General features: G+C 37.1%; 3 protein-coding genes and 1 pseudogene across 4 annotated transcripts; 2 read left to right on the top strand and 2 right to left on the bottom strand.

The window, feature by feature from the left end:
* Positions 1–4,319: 4,319 nt before the first annotated feature.
* LOC125202645 (cell division cycle 20.2, cofactor of APC complex-like) lies at positions 4,320–6,788 on the top strand (annotated as a pseudogene). Its single transcript, XR_016134991.1, has 5 exons — positions 4,320–4,808; positions 4,971–5,246; positions 5,362–5,630; positions 5,712–6,293; positions 6,395–6,788. The product of XR_016134991.1 is annotated as a cell division cycle 20.2, cofactor of APC complex-like (transcript).
* Positions 6,789–7,056: 268 nt separating this feature from the next.
* On the bottom strand, positions 7,057–9,919 carry LOC125202647 (protein VASCULATURE COMPLEXITY AND CONNECTIVITY-like). The gene is made up of 3 exons (XM_048101096.2): positions 9,611–9,919; positions 7,981–8,183; positions 7,057–7,609 (listed from the first exon to the last, which is right to left on the bottom strand). Exons 1-3 carry the CDS (start codon positions 9,704–9,706, stop codon positions 7,270–7,272), a joined length of 639 nt encoding a protein of 212 aa, XP_047957053.1. The 5' UTR covers positions 9,707–9,919; the 3' UTR covers positions 7,057–7,269.
* A 2,863-nt stretch (positions 9,920–12,782) lies between these two features.
* Positions 12,783–14,932, top strand: LOC125202648 (late embryogenesis abundant protein At5g17165-like). Its single transcript, XM_048101097.2, has 2 exons — positions 12,783–13,019; positions 14,516–14,932. Exons 1-2 carry the CDS (start codon positions 12,916–12,918, stop codon positions 14,799–14,801), a joined length of 390 nt encoding a protein of 129 aa, XP_047957054.1. The 5' UTR covers positions 12,783–12,915; the 3' UTR covers positions 14,802–14,932.
* Positions 14,933–18,248: 3,316 nt separating this feature from the next.
* On the bottom strand, positions 18,249–20,174 carry LOC125200914 (11S globulin-like). The gene is made up of 4 exons (XM_048098743.2): positions 19,839–20,174; positions 19,414–19,676; positions 18,884–19,333; positions 18,249–18,750 (listed from the first exon to the last, which is right to left on the bottom strand). Exons 1-4 carry the CDS (start codon positions 20,113–20,115, stop codon positions 18,367–18,369), a joined length of 1,374 nt encoding a protein of 457 aa, XP_047954700.1. The 5' UTR covers positions 20,116–20,174; the 3' UTR covers positions 18,249–18,366.
* Between the last annotated feature and the right edge of the window lie 1,843 nt (positions 20,175–22,017).

Raw genomic sequence — 22,017 nt, 5'->3', positions numbered from 1 at the left:
GTCAGAATCGAAAAGGGCTTGATTAGAAAGAAGACAGAACTTCAGTTCTATGAAGAACTGAGAAAACCGTTCACTCCAGAGAGGGGAGAACGAAATTTATGTGTTAAAATCACTTTAAATCTCCTTTCTAATCTCCTTTTATATTGAGTTATGATGGGCCAGATTAGGGATCTATGGAGGTTGGACTTGGGCCAAACCTGTTGGACTTTTACTAATTAAATTGAGCCCCAATTTAATACAAGTCCAAACAGAATATTATTATCATCCACTATAGTATAATAATATTGACTGCCCATCCAATCCCAAATTACGAGTAATCCGGGCTTTTACCTCTTTAATTTATTATTTCCTGTGTTAAAGATATAAATATCCATTAATCCATTTAAGTCTGCTATTTGACTTTAATTAATTAATATCTTTTTCTAAGAGTTGTCTAGTTCAAAATCTTTATTTATTATTCTGGAATAAATTCCAACCGGCTGGGTTTCTGAATAATAAAACCTTTTTTCGAACACCTCTTGAGGATATTATTAAACTAGACTCACCCAGCACACGATTCATTGCAATAACAATACTAGCACCTCTAGACATTGATCACCACTACCCAAGATATCAGGATTCTTGGATTGCGAAAAATTTGCACCATTTGATAAATTAAAGTAGTGCATAATCAATATCGTATGCTCAATGTTATATCAACAATGGTTAAGAAATAACAATCATCGAGACCTCGTCTTTCAGTAAATAGCAAGAAAGACTTATCTCAACAGTTAGATCCTTCAATGCTATACCACACCAGTGTCGTTTATTTCCTAAGGTAAGGAAATATGCGGACTGACACTGCAACCTTTCACGATAGGTAGCCAAAGCCTATCTAGGTTGTGAAATTCTATTTCTCTTCTACAAAGAACCGACTGCGTCACCTTCTGTGAACTTCGTTCACGACCAGTCTACTATGTAGAAGAATTAGACTTATTTGCTTCTTATACATTTAAATGTTTGAGAAACATCTTATAAATGCACAAGCAAACATCAATGCGATGAAATTACTACTTCTCGCCTTGGGTTAAAAGTGGATTGTAGAATTTATTGTATCCAAGCAATTCTATCCGTGCAACAAGCTCGAAATATGCTTTTTAGTATACCAATCCTAACAAATATTAACTGTCAATTGTGTGTAAAAGTCCAAAATTGATTTTGTACATTTGCACAAATAACTGATTCGGTCTTATATATTTTAAGTTTGTTAGCTTTTAATCCTGAATAATATTCTCCATTTTAGTTTATACTTAACTCATTAATTAGGTCAAAATGTGGTTGAACGTTAACTATTTAATAAGCATTACATATAGATCAAAACACATTGATTAGTTTCAAAAGATAACATACTTAATATGCGGAATGTAATCAAATGCAAACTCTAAATATTGTACAAACTCTTAAACTATGATATGGACCGTTAGAAAATATCAACAAATTATAAAATAATAGCAACAAAAAATGTCAACACAATGTCATCGGTTGATGTTGTGTTGAAATTGTGTTGAAATTATATTAACATTGTGTTGGCATCAAAATCTTGAAATTTTAAATTGTATTGACATTGCGTTGACATTGTGTTGATATTGTATTGAAAGTTTAGAATTTGTACCATATATGAGATTGCAATTTTATCATTACCTCTTAATATATAAAGTTAAAAAGTTTTTTTTAGACAAATATAAGAGACTAATTTAGAACTTTATCTATTATTTTTCCTCCACTTTTTAGTTAGGAGAGCACTGGATCATGATCACAGAATCAGGTTGGTTAATAAACACTTGTATTTCGCCAATTTATAAGATAATTACATCATTCATTTAAAATGTTTCGCAGTTATTTCACGTTGGTAGGAGAAAATTCCAGTTAATAGTAGTATTTCATTTGGTCCAATTGTAATCATTCCGTCATCAGGTGTTCGACATTGCAATTTTTGCCGACATGTCATCTAAGTAATTAATGTTAACATTTATATTTTGCTATTCAAATATCTTAGATTGAATTTTTTTAAAAAATAGATAAATATGATAGTTATTTTTTTCACACTCTATTTACTATTAGTATTATTTTATTTGGAGATGTCCTAATGAAAGCGAATAAAAGAAAGAGAAAAAAAATATATATATAAATAATGATAAAATTTCATATATATAAAATTAAATTAATTTGGTCGAGCTATAAAACTAAAAATTACTCCATCTGTCACACATTTGGAGTCACATTTAGTTATGACACTGGTTTTAGAGCATGAATAACGCATAGGGGCCGGGCCGCAACTCGCGAGTCCCGGCCCGTGTTCAGCGTTGGATGGTGTTGCGGCTCGGCCCGGGCCGGTCCCGAGGACGCAGTTGCGTCCCGGGGCCTCTCCCTCCGTCACGTCCCGGCCGGCGTTATCCATGCCCGGGCCGCATCGGTTGCGGCCCGTCCCGGCGTTAATTGTGTTCGGGCCGGGCCGCAAGTCCCCACCGAATTTCTTTTTTTTTTTTTTTTTTTTTGGTTTTCTATTTATACACTATATTTGCTCATTTTTTGTAACTCTTCCACACAAACTCTCACTTCTCTCTCAATCCTCTAGCATTTCAAGACTTCTTGAGTTCTATGGATTGGTTTAACAGCGACCAACGCCAAATGGACGATTTCGTGAACTCCTAGAACTGGCAAGTGCCGCCGACACCCGATCCAGATGCAACACCTAGTCCCGGGATGCCTACCAATGTAGACATGGAATCGCCGGTTAGCACTGATGAGTACGATATCAGCGATATGGAGCCAGCTCCACGGAGGGGCAAGGGCAAGGTTGCCGATGAGGATGGGCCGAAGAAGTACAGTCCGCAGGAGACAATGTGGCTGGCCAAGAACTACGTCGACGTCTCCGAGGACGCTGTGATCGGCAACCAGCAAAGCGGCAAAGCGTTCTAGCAGCGGATTGTGGATAAGTACAACGCTGGTCGACCCGAAGGCTCGTTCGAGCGTACCTACGTGAAGCTACGCAAGCATTGGGGTCGGGTGCAGAAGGAGATTAACAAGTGGAATGGCAAGTGGACTAACGTAGTCCGGATGTGGCCGAGCGGGCACAGCGAGATGGACCTTGTGGACAAGGCCAAGGCAGATTTCTTCGCTGACGGGAAGAAGCACTTCAAGTACTTCGACGTTTGGAAGCTTGTCGAGAAGAGCCCGAAGTACACTGGTGGGGCTGAAGCGGCGGCGAAGAGAACCAAAGTCGTCGCCGGACACTACACTTCAAGCGAAGGAGGTCCGCCAATCGACCTCAACGTGACAGACGATGACTTCTTCCTCTCATCTCCTGGTACTGAAAGCCGTCCGATGGGCACAAAGGCGGCAAAGAGGAAAGCAAAGGGGAAGGCAACTGCGAGCTACTCCGCTATGCCGCCGCCGCCACCCAATCCTTCCTTGGACAAGATATCAGACTCTATGTCAGATATGAGTATTACGTTGCGGATGGGCCAGCTGACGGAGTTGACATCGAGGGATACATCGAGAATGTCGGAGTACGAGCTCGAATTGCACCGTGAGATGATCGAATACCTTCGCGCACAAATGAAGAAAAATTAGTTCTTTTTTCTAGGATTTGTAATTTTCTTGTTTCTAGGTTTGGTAATTTTCTTTCTCTAGGATTGGTAATTTTTTTTTCTAGGATTTGTAATTTTCTTTTCTTATTTTCTGACTGAACAATAAATTTTCCCGGTTTTAATTGTTCAACGTATTCTATTTTACGATTAAAATATGTTGTGAATAGTGCAGATGAATAGTTGTGGCCTGAGTTGTGGCCCGAGTTGTGGCCTGCGGTGTTAATGGAGTTGTGGCCTGGAACCCCTAATTTGAGGGAATGATGACGTGGAGGGGACTTGCGGCCCGAATCCGGGCCAGGGTTATTCATGCTCTTAAGGAATTGGTGGACTGTATAATAAATGAAGTGAGATGGTGGAGTGTGTAATAAATGAAATGAGATGATGGAGTGTGTAATAAATGAAGTGAGTTGGTTGAAGATGAATCCATTTTTTTGACTTTTTGGTTTTTTATTTTTATTTTGGTTTATTTTAATGTAGATAATGACATTTTGATGTAATTTTGATTAATAATGAATAAAATTGTATGACCAAATATGAAAAATTCTAAATGTGACTCTAAAACTGGAATGAACTTTTTAGGATAAAATGTGACTCCAAAACTGAAAAGGGAGTAATTTTGGTCAACCAAAACTGGAACGAAGGGAGTAATTTTGGTAAGCCGCAGTAAGCAAATTTGGAAACAACCGCTCGTTACAAAATTTAGCCGTTAAACCTCTCCGAAGCCCTGAAAAAAATCCAATCCGCGTTGTAACCCTAATCCCAGATTGAATGCATATATAATTTGGTGAATTCAACTCCAAAATAAAAAATCAATCGTCACGATTCTCTCTCTCTGGCTAGCTACTTCATCGTTCATTGGATCTTGAATTGCTTCTTCTCTAACTAATTCTGTTTTCTGCAGGCGCTGCTTTTCTTCTATTTCTAGTCTGTGTTTTCTTTGGCGCAGGGATTTTTTGCTGATCTGCTTTAATTTATACTAACAGTTGTAGATCACATATACTGATATACACATACGCATCTTTTTCTCATTGATTTCCTTCAATTTCTGTGTTTTTTTTTGTTGCTAACGTGATGGAAACAGGAATGACTCATTCATCTGCATCTTCATCTTCAAGCAAGTCTCAATCGCGATGCCCGCTTCAAGAGCAGTTTCTTCACAGAAAAAATTCGCGCGAAAACGTATGTTAATGTGCCGTCATCGCTATTCACGAATTTGTGTTTTGTGTATATTATAATTTTATTATTCATTCAATGATCTTCGCGGTTTATGTGGCTTATGAAGAATTTTGTGTGATGTTTTCTCTATTAATCATTTCAATTATCTTTGGTTCTGGTTTTCAGTTGGATCGGTTCATTCCGAATAGATCGGCGATGGATTTTGATTACGCACATTACATGCTCACAGAAGGTAAGAAAGGTAAGGAAAATCCATCTGTCAACTCTTCTCCATCTAGGGAGGCATATAGTAAACAGCTTGCAGAAACTTTCAACATGAATAGAACTCGAATTCTGGCTTTCAAGAATAAGCCGCCTACTCTAGTCGAGGACATCCCGAATAACTTTGCAGTGGCGGCGCAGCAACCGAAAGCTGCCAAACCCCGTCGCCACATCCCACAGGTTGGTGCCATCCTTCATATTGAAAGCTGCAGTGAAGTTATGTTTACTTTCGTAGATTGTTTAGACTTGACTATTTTTGATGTTGTTAATGATGAATTGGATATGTTTGTTGCAGACTTCTGAGAGGACATTAGATGCTCCTGATATTCTGGATGACTACTATTTGAACTTGCTAGATTGGGGAAGCAGCAATGTTGTTTCGATTGCTCTTGGAAATACGGTCTATTTGTGGGATGCTTCCGATGGGAGTACCTCAGAACTTGTTACTGTCGATGAAGATGCGGCCCTGTGACCAGCGTTAAATGGGCTCCTGATGGAAGGCATATAGCCATTGGTATGAACAACTCTGAGGTTCAGTTATGGGACTCGACTGCTAACAGACTTGTAAGTTCCTTATCATGTTTGTACTACCTTAGTGATTGTTCTTTTCAATTTCTCAAGTGCTGAATCTTTGGTGTTATGCAGCTGAGAACTTTGAGAGGCGGCCACACATCACGAGTTGGTGCTATGGACTGGAACAATCACATCTTGACTACGGGAGGGATGGATAGTCGGATCATCAACAATGATGTCAGAGTGAGGGCACATGTTGTTGAAACCTATCGAGGCCATCACCAAGAAGTTTGTGGGCTCAAATGGTCAGCCTCAGGCCAGCAGCTGGCTAGTGGTGGAAATGACAACCTCCTTCATATATGGGACAGGTCCATGGTGTCGACAAATGCTCCTACGCAGTGGCTTCACAGGCTTCAGGACCACACGGCCGCTGTCAAAGCACTTGCGTGGTGTCCGTTCCAGGGCAATCTGCTTGCGTCCGGTGGAGGTGGAGGCGATAGGTGCATAAAGTTCTGGAACACACACACTGGTGCGTGCTTGAACTCTGTGGACACAGGCTCGCAGGTCTGCGCTCTTTTGTGGAACAAGAATGAGCGCGAACTGCTTAGCTCTCACGGTTTCACTCAGAATCAGCTCACTCTGTGGAAGTATCCTTCAATGGTGAAAGTAGCAGAGCTCACTGGCCATACATCTAGAGTTCTTTACATGGCTCAGGTATACCATTATATCTCTCACATTAAGATTTCTAACTTGGCATGTTTGCCATCTCTATTGCCTTTCCTTGACACGTTTCTTGGTATCATCGCGTTTTCCAGAACCCAGATGGATGCACGGTCGCATCTGCAGCAGGGGATGAAACTCTTAGGTTCTGGAATGTGTTCGGGAAACCCGAAGTAGCCAAGGTGGCACCAAAGACAGCAGCTGCAGAGCCGTTTGCTCACTTGAATCGCATCAGATAATCGGTGTTTGTTTTCTGATCACGACTACAACTGCGCAGAGCTTGAGTGAGGAGAGAGAGAGAGCTTTGGCAATTTCTTTCATTCTTTCATTCTTTCTATTTTGTAAATTCTGAGCTGATTTCAGGATTAATAATACTACTAATTTCTTATGTAAATTTTTCTGTACTTGGAGTCGCATATTGTGACAAATCTCCTATGCAGAATAACAACTCTTATGATCATCAGTTATACTTGATTCTTTTCTTGTAAAGATTTGTAAAGTTAGTTCTGTTCATGCAAATATCAATGAAGAATCATGAATCATAATAGTCCTCAAGTTAATATTTTAGAGGATTTAGTTGTGTCCTCTTTTTGATGATTATAACTAATAAATATGTATGACTTCAGAAACCATGTCACAGAATTGGGGGATGTTTTGCTATCTAAAATTTCTTCCATTTATTTACTTACTTTTTAGTTTCTAATGAATAACAACAGTAATTGTTGCATATATAGCCAAGCGGAAAAAACACATGTACTTCTAGAAGCAATCTTGAAATTAATAAACAAACATAACTACTTGTATTCATTATCAACAGGTGATAACAGACTCCCTCGAGTAAGAAATGAAATGAAAAAGGAAAAGGTAATCACAGTCAAGACACTTCTTACAGCCCCTCTTGTTTCTTTCTTTCTCCTACAAGAACCCTCAACCACATAGCCGTCTATCCCGAGCTCAAGAGCCATGCCGGCTACGTGAACTGCCGCCTCATGTACGTGTCCTCGTGCACGAAGACGGGCGGGGCCTCCGTGTTGTGTGGAGGGAATTGAGGTTGTCCCATGGCGATCGCGCCTCGACTGGGAGGAACATGTGAGCCCCACGCCTCGTTACCCTCCTTACCGGAGGTTAAGGTGAGGTAGTAGAAGATCCCTAGAGTCACACTGGCGAGCGACAGGATCGCAGCTCCAGCAAAAACGCCTGGTTTCACAACATAACAGTAGTAACTGCCGAAGTATAAGTTCTCCTCGCCATGCTGATCATTGAGAGCCGCACCGGTGAGTAATAGAAGGAATGCGATGACGAAGGTGAACCTGAACATCATGCCATGAGACATAAGATTTTAGACTGAATCGCAAGTTTGATTAATATAACTTTCCAGCCCAGAGTGTGCGCGTTTCATTAGATACAAGCACTTCCAATAACTACATATTAGCACCCCCATAACTTCGTTTTCAAATATATGACGGGCAGAACTTATGCGGTATAGTAAAGTTGGTGCTCGTCGTTTCCCATTGCCATTACCACTCGGTACCGGTAATGTGGAAGGTTTCTAAAAATGTTCATACTTGGGAGCATAACAAGTCATTGTTCGTTGCATTTAAGATAATCAAATATGTGCACAATTTTATCTATGATCAAATGAGCATTATGCATAGAAACGGCATGATAGCGGATAAGTTACCAAGAGACAACAAAGCACACGAGTGCTATACTCCATCTAGAGCTAGATTGATGAGAGCCTTTCCTACAACACATGCATCCAGTTGCAACATTGATGATAATTTGAGCAATCATGAGAGAAACAGCTGCAGTTAACCCGAGGACTAGTGCAGGACTCCTCGGATATACACAAAAAGAAGGGGATGGAAATGTGACTTGGCTACCCTGCACGATTGAATCAAAGATTTGGATGAAAAATAAATCAAAAATGAAAGCCAACACAACAACTTGCAACACATTTTCGTAGGGACTAAAAGAAATCTAAAATTTCCAGCTATCTGCGAAATGAGGAACAACCTAGCCGAGTGAGAACTCACAGCCACCTTCAGATGTAATTTTGTACGCCACAAATCACAATGGACAATAAACATACAGTTTTAGAGAAATAAAGAATAAATATTCACACTCTTTTGTATGGTTAGATGAAAAAACTTGCCAATAAGCTACGCATGTCAAGAAAAGGTAAAGCAATGAAACTGATTGGTGCGTGCAGAGTGATAAGAATCTTAGTCTTTTTTTGCAGGTTCACACGTGCTGTTGAGATTTCAACACGCTCGACAAATCAGATAATTAGTGAAGTAAATGGATGAAAGAGTAGCGTTGATTAAAAACAACAAGCCTCATGTTTAGTTAATGTTCCAAAGCTGCTACACATCTACCATATTTACTCAGAAATGATTCAGCCTGTACAATCAAACAGATTACAATGGACCGATTATTAGGAACCGAGAAGCATTCCAGTATCCGAGAGCTAGTTGAGTAAAAAAGAGATATGCATATGCCTACGCTCTACTTGCAGGTAACAGAAAATGGAGCTTCACTTTCTTCTTTTCTCATCTTTATTCACTCAAAACTTTTTTTATCGGTAGAAGTACGAAAGTTGTGTAGATGTGCACTAGATGTATGTGCCCAATAAAGCAAGATAAGCACATCGTGATCCATATACACTCACAATACAAAATAAAGTAAAACAAAAGAGAAGCTGAATCACCTAAAACATGAAACTAAAACTCAACTAACAAGCCTCTCACATCAAAACTATACTACTAGTATAGTTTTATCTACTTAATTTTCCAAACACAAGAAAATCTAGTTTCTGCCTAATTCTTGCAAACTACACCAGTTAATTATTCACCATCACAGTAAACTGTCTCTTTCTACAATTCCAATCCTAATATATTAACCAAAACAAGTTGACTATCTAATCTTTAATTGCTATTTTAGCTTAGAATAAATGACCTATTCAACTTTTTCCCTGAAAACTTCATAAATAGAGCTTTGAACATATCCATCAAATATTACCCTTACCAGGAAATAAAAAGCCCTACTTAAATTAGCTAGGAACAACTTAAATCCATATGCCCTGTGAAGTAGTAAATCCCAACAACAGAATATCATTCTTTGAAAAGGAACTCACAAAAACTAACTCAATAAAACAATCAGGATTCTCCAATTTTCCAACCAAAATCTAGAAATGTTTAACCAAAATAGTGTGAAGAAGTAAACAAAATATGAATGAATGCACAAATTAGATGCATAGAGCAGAAACATACAAAGCAAAAGGTCCAATTTGAGAGAAAAAAATGGCAGACCTTAACCCTCTTAGCCTCTGCGGCAAAGCCTGTGGCAGCAGATAATAGCCCAAGAAACCCCACAACACAGCACACTATAATCACCCGTCGCTCCATTCCTTCGTTTCTTTCTCTTTTTGAAACTCTTCAAAAAAGAATCTTTTACTTATAGCGTTGAGTAGAAGTGTGACAGTAAAGGATGCATGTCAAAAAGTAAGGATTTGAGGAACTCTGTGCAAACGGAGATTCTTCTAGAGAGAGAGAGAGAGAGAGATGATTTCAAGTTTCAAGTGTTTTTTTGTTGTTGGAGATGGTGACGAAACATGGTTCCTTCTCAGCTAAAATAAAGACACGAAGATATGTATATTATCCAATTAAATGTACTCCATGTTTATACGTTTCTAATTATTTTATAATAATAATAATACTATGTCTACGTGACTAATAAAATCTCTACATAAGATTAAATTGATTGAAAATAATGGAGAGTGATTGATTCGCATAAAATTAAAGACATTATATGAATGTGCGTATCTTTAGGGCGGGGGAAAAATACCTAAATACTGAAATATCAGCCTTATTGTACCAATAAAAATATTAAAAATATCGAATTTTCGGTATACCGTGACTTTTGGTACGGAATGATACCTTACCGAAAGATTCTGATAAGATAACGGTATGAATTTTCAAATACTGCAATATACCGTTGCTTACCGAAATTCGGTATATACCGTAAATTAAGGTATACACCGTAAACTAAGTTATATACCATAAAAATATAAACAAAATTATATATAAAATATATTTTATATATTTTTAAATTATAAAATCTATTGTGAAATATAAATATAATTATGAATAAATTATATTTAATTTATTTTTAGAATTATAAATATAAATAATATTCTAAAAACTCTAATTTTCTATTTTAATTGATGTTGAAAGTCAGGTATACCGAACTTCGGTACAGTATACCGAAAATGAGGTACGGTATCGGTATGAAAATTCGTCATACCGAAAATAAGGTATACTGAAAATCGGTATATCGAAAAGTTTGGTAAGGTAAAGGTATCACTTTTCGCATACCGTATTTATGGTAAGGTATACGGTATGATGGTTTCGGTAAGGTATACCGTACCTACCCACCCCTGCTTATGTTACTACTCAGTGAGTGAATAAAATAACTTTGATGATTTTGCATAGTACTAGCAGTACTACTATATTTTGATGAGAGGATAATTTAAAACTCAACTAGGCAAAATGGCAATGAAATTTAACGCGATTGAAATGGATTCAAGATACAAACATTTAAAAATTGTTTCAGAATTAAACCGGATTATAATTTAATAAATATTGAATATCAATCTTTGATTAATTATATTGAACAATATTAGTAGTACTAGTACTAATTAAGAGAGTAACTTGGAACACTATTGTCCTTTTGTTAATTCTTTTATTGTCCAGCACTGCTAATTTAAAAAGGTAGTAGTACCTGTTTTTTCCTTTTAATTTCACATTATTGTGAAGCATTAAATAATGTGATTAAACTTGTGCTTAGACACTTCAATAAATATCCCAACAATGTCATAATTTTAGTGAATTATGATCTCTTATGAATGTCACCAAATAAAGTTGTGTTTAAATTTAAAAGTACTATTCCATGCATGCAACAAAAATAAAGGCATGTTAGAGCCGGCCGCAATGGAAGCTAGCGGATAGGCTAGCCGATGTTGTGTTTAAAGTAAAAAGTACTACTCCATGTATACCACAAAAATAAAGGCATGTTAGAGCATCTCCAATGGAGGCTAACGACCAGTGACAACAATTTGGGCGGCATCGGTGAGCTCTAGCCGATTTGCGGGCGCTAACCGATCTGCTGGCCGATGCGCTAGCCGTCATTGCAGGCTCGAAATCGGCTAGCCTATTAGCTAGAATTATTATTATTATTTTTTTTTTTAAGTTTTCGAAACTCACACATGAATGGCGTGCGGCGACTGGGTCCGAGTGTGTGGAAGTAGGAGGAATTTTTTTTATATTTTTTTAATTATGTGTAAAATTTGAGGTGCCACGTTGCAACAGAAATGAAGATGCCTGTTTAATCCCACCCCGTTGAAATTCGCTTATCTTGTGAGGGTTAGATTAGTCACTCCATCGCACCGCCTCGAAAATTGATACCGTCCGGTGCATCACGGCGTTAAAGTTTCTGTACTTTGCATAATCCGATATCTAATCTCGAATACTTAATAATGTACCTTTATCATGCCACGTAATATAATCTATATAAACATTTATTTATTATTATGTAGATTTGCTACTTTACACGAGGACTAAGACAATTTTTTTTAGGCCTTATTTGGCTTCATGTCTTAAAATCCAAGTTTGTTGTTCCATCTTTTGACTTAGTATCTTGAAACTTGGAGTACTCATGAAATCTCTATTTATGTTAGGGAGGTTTGATACTGTTATACTCTCTCCATCCCACATAATTTTACCCAATATTCTATTTTAGTTCGTCCCATATAATATTACTCATTTCACTTTTACTATTTTTGGTGGTGGATCTCATACTCCACTAACTCATTCATACTCACATTTTATTATAAAACCGATACTTTAAAAATAGGACTCACATTCCATCAACTTTTTCAACCCACTTTCTATTACATTTCTTAAAACTTGTGCCAAGTAAAATTGTGTAAAATTATGTGGGACGGAGGGAGTATATTTCAAATTTGGAAAAAAACATATATAGTTGTCTTAATATCGTGAATCCTGATTCCGTACAAAAGATTAAATTTTAATTGTTTTTATAAAATTTGTAAATAAATTATTAAATTATAAAGTTTTAACTTTTTATTAATTATTTTATCCACATATAAAATGATATAATGATATTTGGTTTATAATTACACACTCTTACAACAAAATAAATGTTACTCAATTATAAAGATTCTTTATATTTTCAACAGTAATATGATTAATCATCACTTTTTACATTAGTTTTTTGCAAATTGAAGTTGCGGATCCACAAAAGAAAAAGAGTAAGGGTGACAAAAATAAGAAACAAAACCATTCCAATTAATAAGGGTTTAAAGTTGAAGGCATGAACATTTTTTGAATAATCCATATTACAAATATTATTGAGTATTTGGTCCAAGGTTAACGGAATTATGGAAGTCCGTCAATTGTTTGTAGGGGTGGTTGGTGCGGCCATAGCCATTGCAGGCACAACTCTTCCTTATAAAACTAAATTATTCCTCCATTTTCAGTTCCACTCACCAATTTGGCTTTAATTCTCTCTGCAAACACTGCGACTCATATCTTGTATGGCCGCTAATTTCCAGCGCACTCGTGGACTTGCGAATTTGGGCAAAAGATTAGCTGGTCAGATCCGCTCTCGCCCCCTCGCCATTTCTCTGCTCCACCGCAGGTCTGTCTGTGTGTAGCTAAGCTGCTCATCTCGATTATTCACCTATTTTTAATTCCTAATTGAGGAATAGTAGTAAGGAAATGATTTTTTCAATCATCATTCATTCATATGATCGGAGCTACTGTTTTTAGCACTTGTTGATAGCTTCATTTCTATTTTTTCTTCATGATTGATCACTTCGGCTGAGACAAATTTGGGGGAAGATAAACCTGAATCCAGGGAAACATTATTTTTGGGGTAATCATGATATTTGGAAGAAATTTTGTGTTATTTTGCTAACAGAATAAGACATTGGAATAACATTTTTTATTTAAGGGAAGAAAAGTTCTAGCTCACATGTCAGTTTCCATTTATTCTACTTTTTCACGTTTCTTTTTCCTCTTTGAAAACAAGTTATTTATCCTTCAAATAAGCGAATTTACTTAGTTGATGAAGCAGGTTAGTTCAATACTCTTTTGATGGTCTAAAGATGTTTTTTATTTTTTTTTTATTTTTTTTTATATTATTATTATTATTATTATTATTATTATTATTATTATTATTATTATTATTATTATTATTATTCTGTAATCGAATGCTTCTCATCTATGTTTATTTCAATTTACCTAACTGACCATTAACTAAATTGGTTTAGTGATTGATGTTTCCTTAGACTATTAAATACAGGATCGTATTAGTTTTCAAAAGAGTGGTATGTTTTAGGGTAAAAATCACAAAATAATTTTTTTTTGAAAGGCTTAGACAAAAAGGATTGTACTTAGTAAACACGCATTCAAGATTCCATGAATGAAGTGGTCATCTTTGTAGATAGGATTATGCTGTCGTTGCCAAGAACATGACATTTTGGCTATTTATTCTTAATAAAAAGAAAATTGTCCCTATCATAGAGGCTTTATCTAAGTTACAACTTTTATATAGCGGTGGCTTCGGATGCCTTGATTCTTTCTAAACTAGAGGTGGCATGGAACTAGTCCATATGACTTTTGCTTGATTATTGTTTTTTCTTTTTTTTATTGATAAATGAATATAATTTAAGGCTTTGTCAAGATGGACTCAAACCCGAGACCACAGGTCTTGTGCATCAATCACTCTAGCCACTAGGCCAACACACGCGCACAGATTTTTCTTTTTCCTTTTGGAGGGAGGGGGGAGGGTTCCTTTTGTTTTGGCTCATAAGCCTCATATTGCGTTAGCTAAGTACCTTCTTAGTTCCCGAATAAGTCTCCTATTTTGAGATGAATCTTGTTCTTGTTATTCAATGCAAATTCTTTGCTTTTTCGGTTTTGTTTTAGGCATTTGATGGCTTATTTTGGGGATGTGGGGACTGAGAGTATGAAAAGTCGAAGATCATAGTATTTTAAGCGACATGTTGCTTATTATGTGAAATGAATATTATCTAACATAGATTAATTTCAACACAATCTTATGTGTTATGGGAGTTGAATTTGAGTATGATTATCAATTCATTTGCATTGCACAATGCATGTGTAAAACAGGAGTGTGCAAGCATCAGCCTATGAAAAGAACCCGGAGGACAATGTGAACTCGACTCTGGTCCCAGACCACGTGATCCCACCTCAGTCAGACGAGTACTGGGCTCCTCACCCGAAGACAGGGGTGTTTGGGCCTGCAACGGATGAGAACCCAGGTTCTGGCCGAAACCTGGGAGCTGAAGGTAGCACTGAAGGGGGCTCGGTGTTGGAGGAGAAGGCGTTCTTCCGCCCTCTCGAGGACTTGGAAAAGCCTCTGGTCCAGCCGTCCAGCCTCGAGTCGCATAACTAGGTTGTATCTGCATCTGTAATGAATAATAAACCTGTATGTTTGTATCCTAAAGTGCAGAATATGATACTGCTATGTTGCGAGAATGGGTTTAAGTTTGTGATAATGATGGGAATAGTTTGGATGCTGCGATATATGCTTTTTTTTTTTTTTTTTTTTAATCTTTTGCTTTTTAATATAGGAAATAGGGAGTTTTTATTTTAATCCGTTCTTTTCTGCTGATTTTTTTGAGGTTGATTACAATTTAGGAACAAGACTTCAATTTTTTACACTCCAATAAAATATCGGTAAAATGTAATAGTTCCAAATGATTCAATTAAAAAGTTGCCTTAAAAAAATAGAACATGGGTGATCTGCATATCCTGGTGTCGTTTTCGGATCAAGGAAAGTTGTGCAATTCCAAAATTTCTCCGAAATTGATAATTAGAGGTGGATGTTATCTTATCTATCTTTCAAAATCCAAGTTCAATTGGCCTTATATGCCTTTTTACTTTTTGTCCTTGTCTTTTTTGAAACCGCTAGATCGTTTAATTATAAACGGGAGGGAACTACTTTGTTCATTAGATAAATGAATAAGATTAATCTTCTATTTTAATTTATTGATTTCATTTAATTTTCTATTGTAATATATTGATTTCATTTAATTAGCTTAGATAAATGAATAAGATTAATCTTCTATTTTAATTTATTGATTTCATTTAATTTTCTATTGTAATATATTGATTTCATTTAATATTTGCTAATGCTTATTTGAGATTTATTAAATAAATAGATAAAGGAGATAGTGGGTTGAATGGAGCACTTCTCAAATGTTATTGCAATTTAAATCTAACCCAAGTGAGGGTGGAGACTGAAAAATAGAAAAACTTTAGGAATTGAGAGGTCGATTCTAATAAGTAAAACATAGACTCTATACCTCATCTGCTCATCATATGAGCTACCTCACTGAAAATTTGCATACAACAGCAAGACCATGATCTGAAGTGCTGGTTTCATGGAAAGAATTGAAGAATACAATGAAAATCTGTAAGAAATCTATAAGGTTCTAGCTTAGAAGTAATTGGTAATAAAGGAGAAATTTATGACACTTATATAGTGATTTCAATTCAGTTTTATTTATACTGATATAAGATAGTTATATTTTTATTTCTGAAACGTTGATATAGGAACATGAATAGTGGTAGTTTTCTTTATTAATAATTGGTATAGTTTCTTCATCAGTAGTTGTAGTTTCTTTTACATAGTGGTGAATGGTGATATGTGTTTTGTTTTCTATAATAGTTTCCTTATATAAGTTGTCTTTTGTTTTCTGCAAATGAGTTGATGTAGAAAATTTATTTTAATGTACTTTCTTCCGTTTTTATCACAATAATTCTTATTTGGAGAAGTAGTTTTGCTCAAAATATTACTCTATTAATAATAATGTTGCACTTAGTTTATGCATTGATTTTGTGTTTCCTAGAAATTATGAATTAATTTTGTGTTTTCTGGAAGTTTTTATGTATGCATTGATTTTGTATTTTCTGGAAGTTTATGTATGCATTGATTTTTTGTTTCCTAGAAACTGATTTTGTATTTTCTGAAAGTTTTTATGTACGGATTCTACGTGGATTCCTGGGATTTTGTTGTGTTATTTCACTATCATTAATTTTTACAATTATAAATAATCTGAGAATTATAATTGACTTATTAAATTTAATGCTTAAACGGTTAAACCATGCCATTTACTATATACTCCCTCTGTGTCAAGGTAGTTGGAGCATTTCTTTTGGGAAGGGGTAATTAGGTTGCACGGTTATTTTTTCTTTTTTTTTTTTCATATCATAATTTTTGTTTTATATTTATATTTGTATCAAGAAAATATTTAGATTTATTAAACAAGTACGCTAATAATTTCCAAAAAATTAAACTTAAAAGTAGAATATAATAAAGGTAAATTGTATTCAAATGTGTTGTTTTTGAACAAACCGTGTAATTTTAGAATATATTTTTTTCATCCACCCTTTTTATGTTCTTCATTTTAGTATGTAATTATTTTAAAACAAAATAAGAGTCTATTAGTACTATTGATGGTAACTCGTACTCTAATGTATTGAAATATACCCTTGATGCAAGATTTGGTTGCATAAGATTTGGTGTTTTTAGTTTTACCATTGGAAGAAGCTTCATCTACTACCCATTTTTTGTTTCTGAGTTCTCAATTAATTACTCCCTCCGTTTTAGTTTAAGAGTCACATTTTGCCATAAGAGTCCGTCCCAATTTCAGGAGTCACATTTAGAATCTTCCATATTTGGACATAAAATTTTATCCCATTATTTATCAAAATTACACCCAAATGTCATTATCTACATAAAAATAAACTAAAAAAAAGAAAAACCCAAAAGTCAAACCATCTCACTTCATTTATTACACAGTCCACCAACTTACTTCATTTATTACACACTCCACCAATTTCTTAAAATGCGTGTCATAACTAATTGACACTCCTAAACTGGAACGGAGGGAGTATAATGTTTTCAAAAAAATAAACTTTAATTTGCTGAAAAATGTAATCATTCAAATTTTATCAGAAAGAAAAATAAAGTTTCTTTGCGGAAGAAAGGTTAGAAATTTCATTCTACTTCTATGATTTGGCTATGAAACTCCGTCGCCTTGACGGCTCCCACACTCCAGCCAGACATCATGTGAGGGGGTTAATTCAGGGTACGTAGTAAGTAGTCCGTTATAGGGGAGGTCTTAACCCACTGACTGTCAGAAGCACATCTCCCAAGGCCTCACACTTGTACCTGAGAGAGGAAACAACTACATAATAGCAGTGAGATTTGAACCCAGACTCATTGCAGCAAGATCTGTCCCTTCGTTGCTTACTGCGCTACGCCCCTCATTGTCGAGCATAGATCTCAACATAGGGGCTGATAGCTAGCATGATTCCCTTCAAATTTCAAAAGCAACATCACCACAATTATCAGTAGGAAAAGCTCCTGATTGTTCAAATATCCAAGGTTCTTGCAATTTACATATCCTAAACCATAACTGAGTATATTGACCAAATCAATCCCCATTAATCTCATCATATCATAGGGATACACCAAGATCTCCTTTTTTTCCCAAAGCCATCTCAGTTACAACATAATCAACAATATCAAAAATCTGTTAAAATTGAGAAAATTAAATTATAATTAGTGGTTTGTTAAAATTGAAAAAATCAAATTACGCGTTGATGATAGTTCTTTCTTGTCTGCCTTTTGTGTGGTTTTAACAATTTGTTTTTTATTTTTTTTTAAAATGAAGGATAAGATGAAAAATTCAAAATGTATGTATGAAATTCAATATATAATAAGTTAAAAAAAAAAAACTAAATTAATTAAGCTAAAGGAATTGTAATTTGTAGGAAAGTTGAAAGTAAACATAAAAATGAAATAGACATATAGTAGGACAAACTTTGATAATTTGAAAAAACGTAATCTCTTTATTAGTATCAAACATTGGCCATATAGGCACAAGCCGATATACATTATTCCTCACACTTAATTTACATTTATTTATGTTGAGTCACATTTGATTTGATCAAGCAGAGCGACGTGCGTCATTAGCGTTGAAAATAAGAGTCTCCTGGCGCGAAAACTTGATCCTCTGTGCCTCCTCCCTCGATACTTGGTACGCGTTAGCAACGACATCCACGGGCAGCCCCCTGATGGCCGAGGTGCGGCCGCTCAAGGTGTTGATGGCCGCATTTTCGTTGGTGTTGAATGCAACCCACTCGAAGCCCTGCTCTTCGGCCTGCTTCACCACCGCGAAGTTTTGGGGCACCACGAGCACCTGCCCCTCTCTCACCTGCCCGTCGAACACAGCTTGGCCGCGGTGGTTCACTATCTGCACCCGTGAGGCGCCTCGGGTGGCATAGATGAGGCTGTGGGCGTTGGTGTACCAGTGTGGTGCGAATATAGCGTTCTACAAATACAATGACAATTAAAATACTCAACTGCTTTTTGTATCTGCTTACTCTGCCTAACCACTTAAAAATGTGGTGAGTTGGTAGTATTTAAATTAGAATTAATTGGGATAACTGTAATATTGTAATTACCCTGTGGAGGACTCCTTTGGCGGCGCTGAGTTGGAGGAAGCTGAGGATGGGGAGGTTGAAGCTGTTGAGGGTGGAGAATCTCCCGGCGCGTGGGTTGTAGAAGTCGGCGCGTGAGGCTCTGTCGAGATTCTCCTTGACTCTGGCGCTGCAGAAGGTCTCCTCGAGGCCGTTGTGGCGCTCTTGTTCGCGTTCCTGGCGGCTGCGCTGGGGCTGGATCAGCTGGATGCTCTTCTCTGCCCTTATAATGTGGCCTCTTTCGTCGTTTTGGCCCCTCAGCTTCCTTGCGGTCTCTACATCAACATTGAATGCCTCTGCCAACAACTCGTCGTCCAACCCGCTGAAGACGTTGCCCAATTCGGATTGGGCTTCTTGGCCGCGCTTGCTTCCGCGCAGGCTCCTGTATTGCTCCTCCTCTTGCTGGTTGCCCGGGTTTCCGGCCAGGAAGAAGGACTGCAAAATTTGGATAATTAGTTAGATGAAATTTATATGAGTAGGTTGTATGTATTAGTATTTACTATTTACCCACGTACCCTTGGGTTTTGGTCGAGTTGGTTGGCATTGTTAGAGTTGTGGTGGAAAACAACGACAACAAGCTCTTGATCGCCGTCGTTGTAAACCCAGTGAGCATCACCGGCCCTGATGGCGATGACGTCTCCCTTCTGGAATTCCTCAACCTTCTGATGTCTGTCGTCTCTGAATCTCTGGCTTCTCTCCTCCCGAGAAAATTGTTGTTGTTGGCCTGCTTCGAATGTTTCGGCGCAGCCAGATCTCAGAACTCCGTAAGTTCCCTTGCCTGCATAGCATACATGAAATGAAACGATGAAATTCCGAAACAGATAGAGTGGTAATGCCTGAGGCCAAAGTGGCCAAAAGTCTCAATTTTCAAGTCCACTATGACGCGGCCTTTAAATTAAAATAAAATTGATGAGGATTTATTTATTTATAATTAACGAACCTTGGACGACGTAGACGAGGACGGGGGCGTTGTGGTAGACAGGGAGAAGGAGGCCTCTCTGCTGAATGATGTGGCGGCGGATGGAGACGCCGGCGCATCGGAACTCGTTGTTGTGGTTATCCCAGAACTCGGTCTGTCCGCCCTCCGATTGGACGCGGTAGGACGGCTCCCGGGCGTCGATGTTGCTGAGCTGGCATTCTCCCTGCTGCTCTCTAAAGGCGTAGCCCAATCCTAGCAGCAGAAGAAAGCTTAGAACAGAGAGCGAGAGCTTGCCCATGGTGGATATGGAATGCTTGACGCGCTGTGTGTGTGTGGTGATGAGAAGTGGCGAAGCGGAAGCGTCGGTATATATAGGCGAAAAACTCTGCAAATTGCATGGCTTCATATCTCCTTTGGCTTCCACCTATGATTTTGTGAGGGCTACATGGCTTTCTTTCTCTGATACTACATGTCACATGATGACATTCTTCACCTCTCAAAATTTAATTTTTTCATCATGTATGTGTATCTGGACGCAAACAAAGTCAGATACCTCTAGTCTCTTCTATTTTGTTTAGCATTCATCTCATATTTTAATAGGAAGTACTATTAGATCATTCTTTGATGTTTAATAGAGTTTTATTTATTGGGTACTTAGAAACTCACCAAGTTATAGTAGAAGTGAATACATTTTCCCCATAGTTTAATTTTTCTTATAAAGAGAAAATATAAAGTTGTACTTTTATATGTGGAGTTTTGGTCTGAAATACAGTTAAAAATTAGTAAAAAAAACAACAATAAAGTTCAATAATATAAGTCAGTGTAGGTTAAGATCCAGATAAACTTGTAGGTATCTGGTGTGTTGTACGCGCGTGTCTCTAGCTATAAAGATAAAGAATTGGAGTAGAAATTTATATTTTAATTGTCATGGAGTTTTGAATTTAATTTTAATTGTTTTATTTAAGTCAAATTCTATTCTATGAGGGATTTGAAATTATTGATAGTCATTTTCAATTAAGATTAGAAATTGAGTTGAATATAACTCTGTTTAGTGTAATTCTTTGTTATATGACTTGAAATTACATTAATTCTTCAAAAGAGTTTTTCTAGTCTGAAACTTTATTTATCATTCATAGAATAAAATTCCAGCTGCATAGTTTTCTGAATAATAAATTTTTTTTTCAAACACCTCCTAAGGATTAAATCATACCACATGGGCACGCGGATTCTATGAAATAATATTCTAATATTTTCATGTTATTCAATTACTAACACCCAAGATACCATGATTGAGTTACGAAAAACTCTCACATATCGATACGTCAAAGTGGCGTCTGATTAAATAAACAATATCAATATTACTCCCTCCGCCCCAGTTTAAGAGTCACATTTTGCCATAAAAGTCCGTCATAGTTTAAGAGTCACATTTAGAATTTTCCATATGTGGTCATACAATTTTACCTCATTGTTCATCAAAATTACATCAAAATGCCATTATCTACATAAAAATAAACTAAAACAAAAATCAAACATTTAATTACCCCAACCCACCTAACCCCACCCTCATTTGAATTTCATCTCTCTATCTCTCTCCACCTTCCCGACTGTGTTTCTTCCATCTTGAACGAACCCTAATTGTCGCCTCCTATTAATCGCTTCTCTAAACCCGCCGTTACTCCATCACCGTTGCCTTCTCATGGTCGATGAATGGGTTGCAACGCCGGAGTTTGAATCATTGCCATCTTTCGATACACCACCAGAAACCCTAATCGCCCCTGAAACACCACCGGAGGTCCTTGACCGGTGGAAATCGAACGAGCGGTCGATTGGTACCACCGATCTGGAAATCGACGACCGTTTGGCGGCGTTGACGGGTCTGAAACTCCTCCACCATCTGAGTTTGTCCAAGAAACTGAATTTCTTCCACCGGCTGGGGTCTTCGACGGATCTGAAACCCAACCACCGTATGAGGACTTCCACGGATCTCAACGTCAACCACCATTCCAGCCCTATGACGACTCTGAAACGCAGGCACCGTCCCTGCCCTTTAACGACTCTAAAACTCAGCCACCATCCCACCCCTTTGCCGACTCTAAAGTTCAACAACCGTCTTCATCAAAGGTGGAGTACACCAAGAATGAAAAAACAATGTTGTTGATCTTGTTGCCTTGCACGAAAGATCTCCTCTAATCTGTGAGTA

Source organism: Salvia hispanica, chromosome 2, assembly GCF_029641045.1.
Source record: "Salvia hispanica isolate PSC_SH4W2 chromosome 2, Shi_PSC_v1, whole genome shotgun sequence".
Taxonomy (NCBI): Eukaryota; Viridiplantae; Streptophyta; class Magnoliopsida; order Lamiales; family Lamiaceae; genus Salvia; species Salvia hispanica.
The sequence above is the reverse complement of the archived record's forward strand: the minus strand, read 5'-3'. Positions and strand labels throughout refer to the sequence as shown.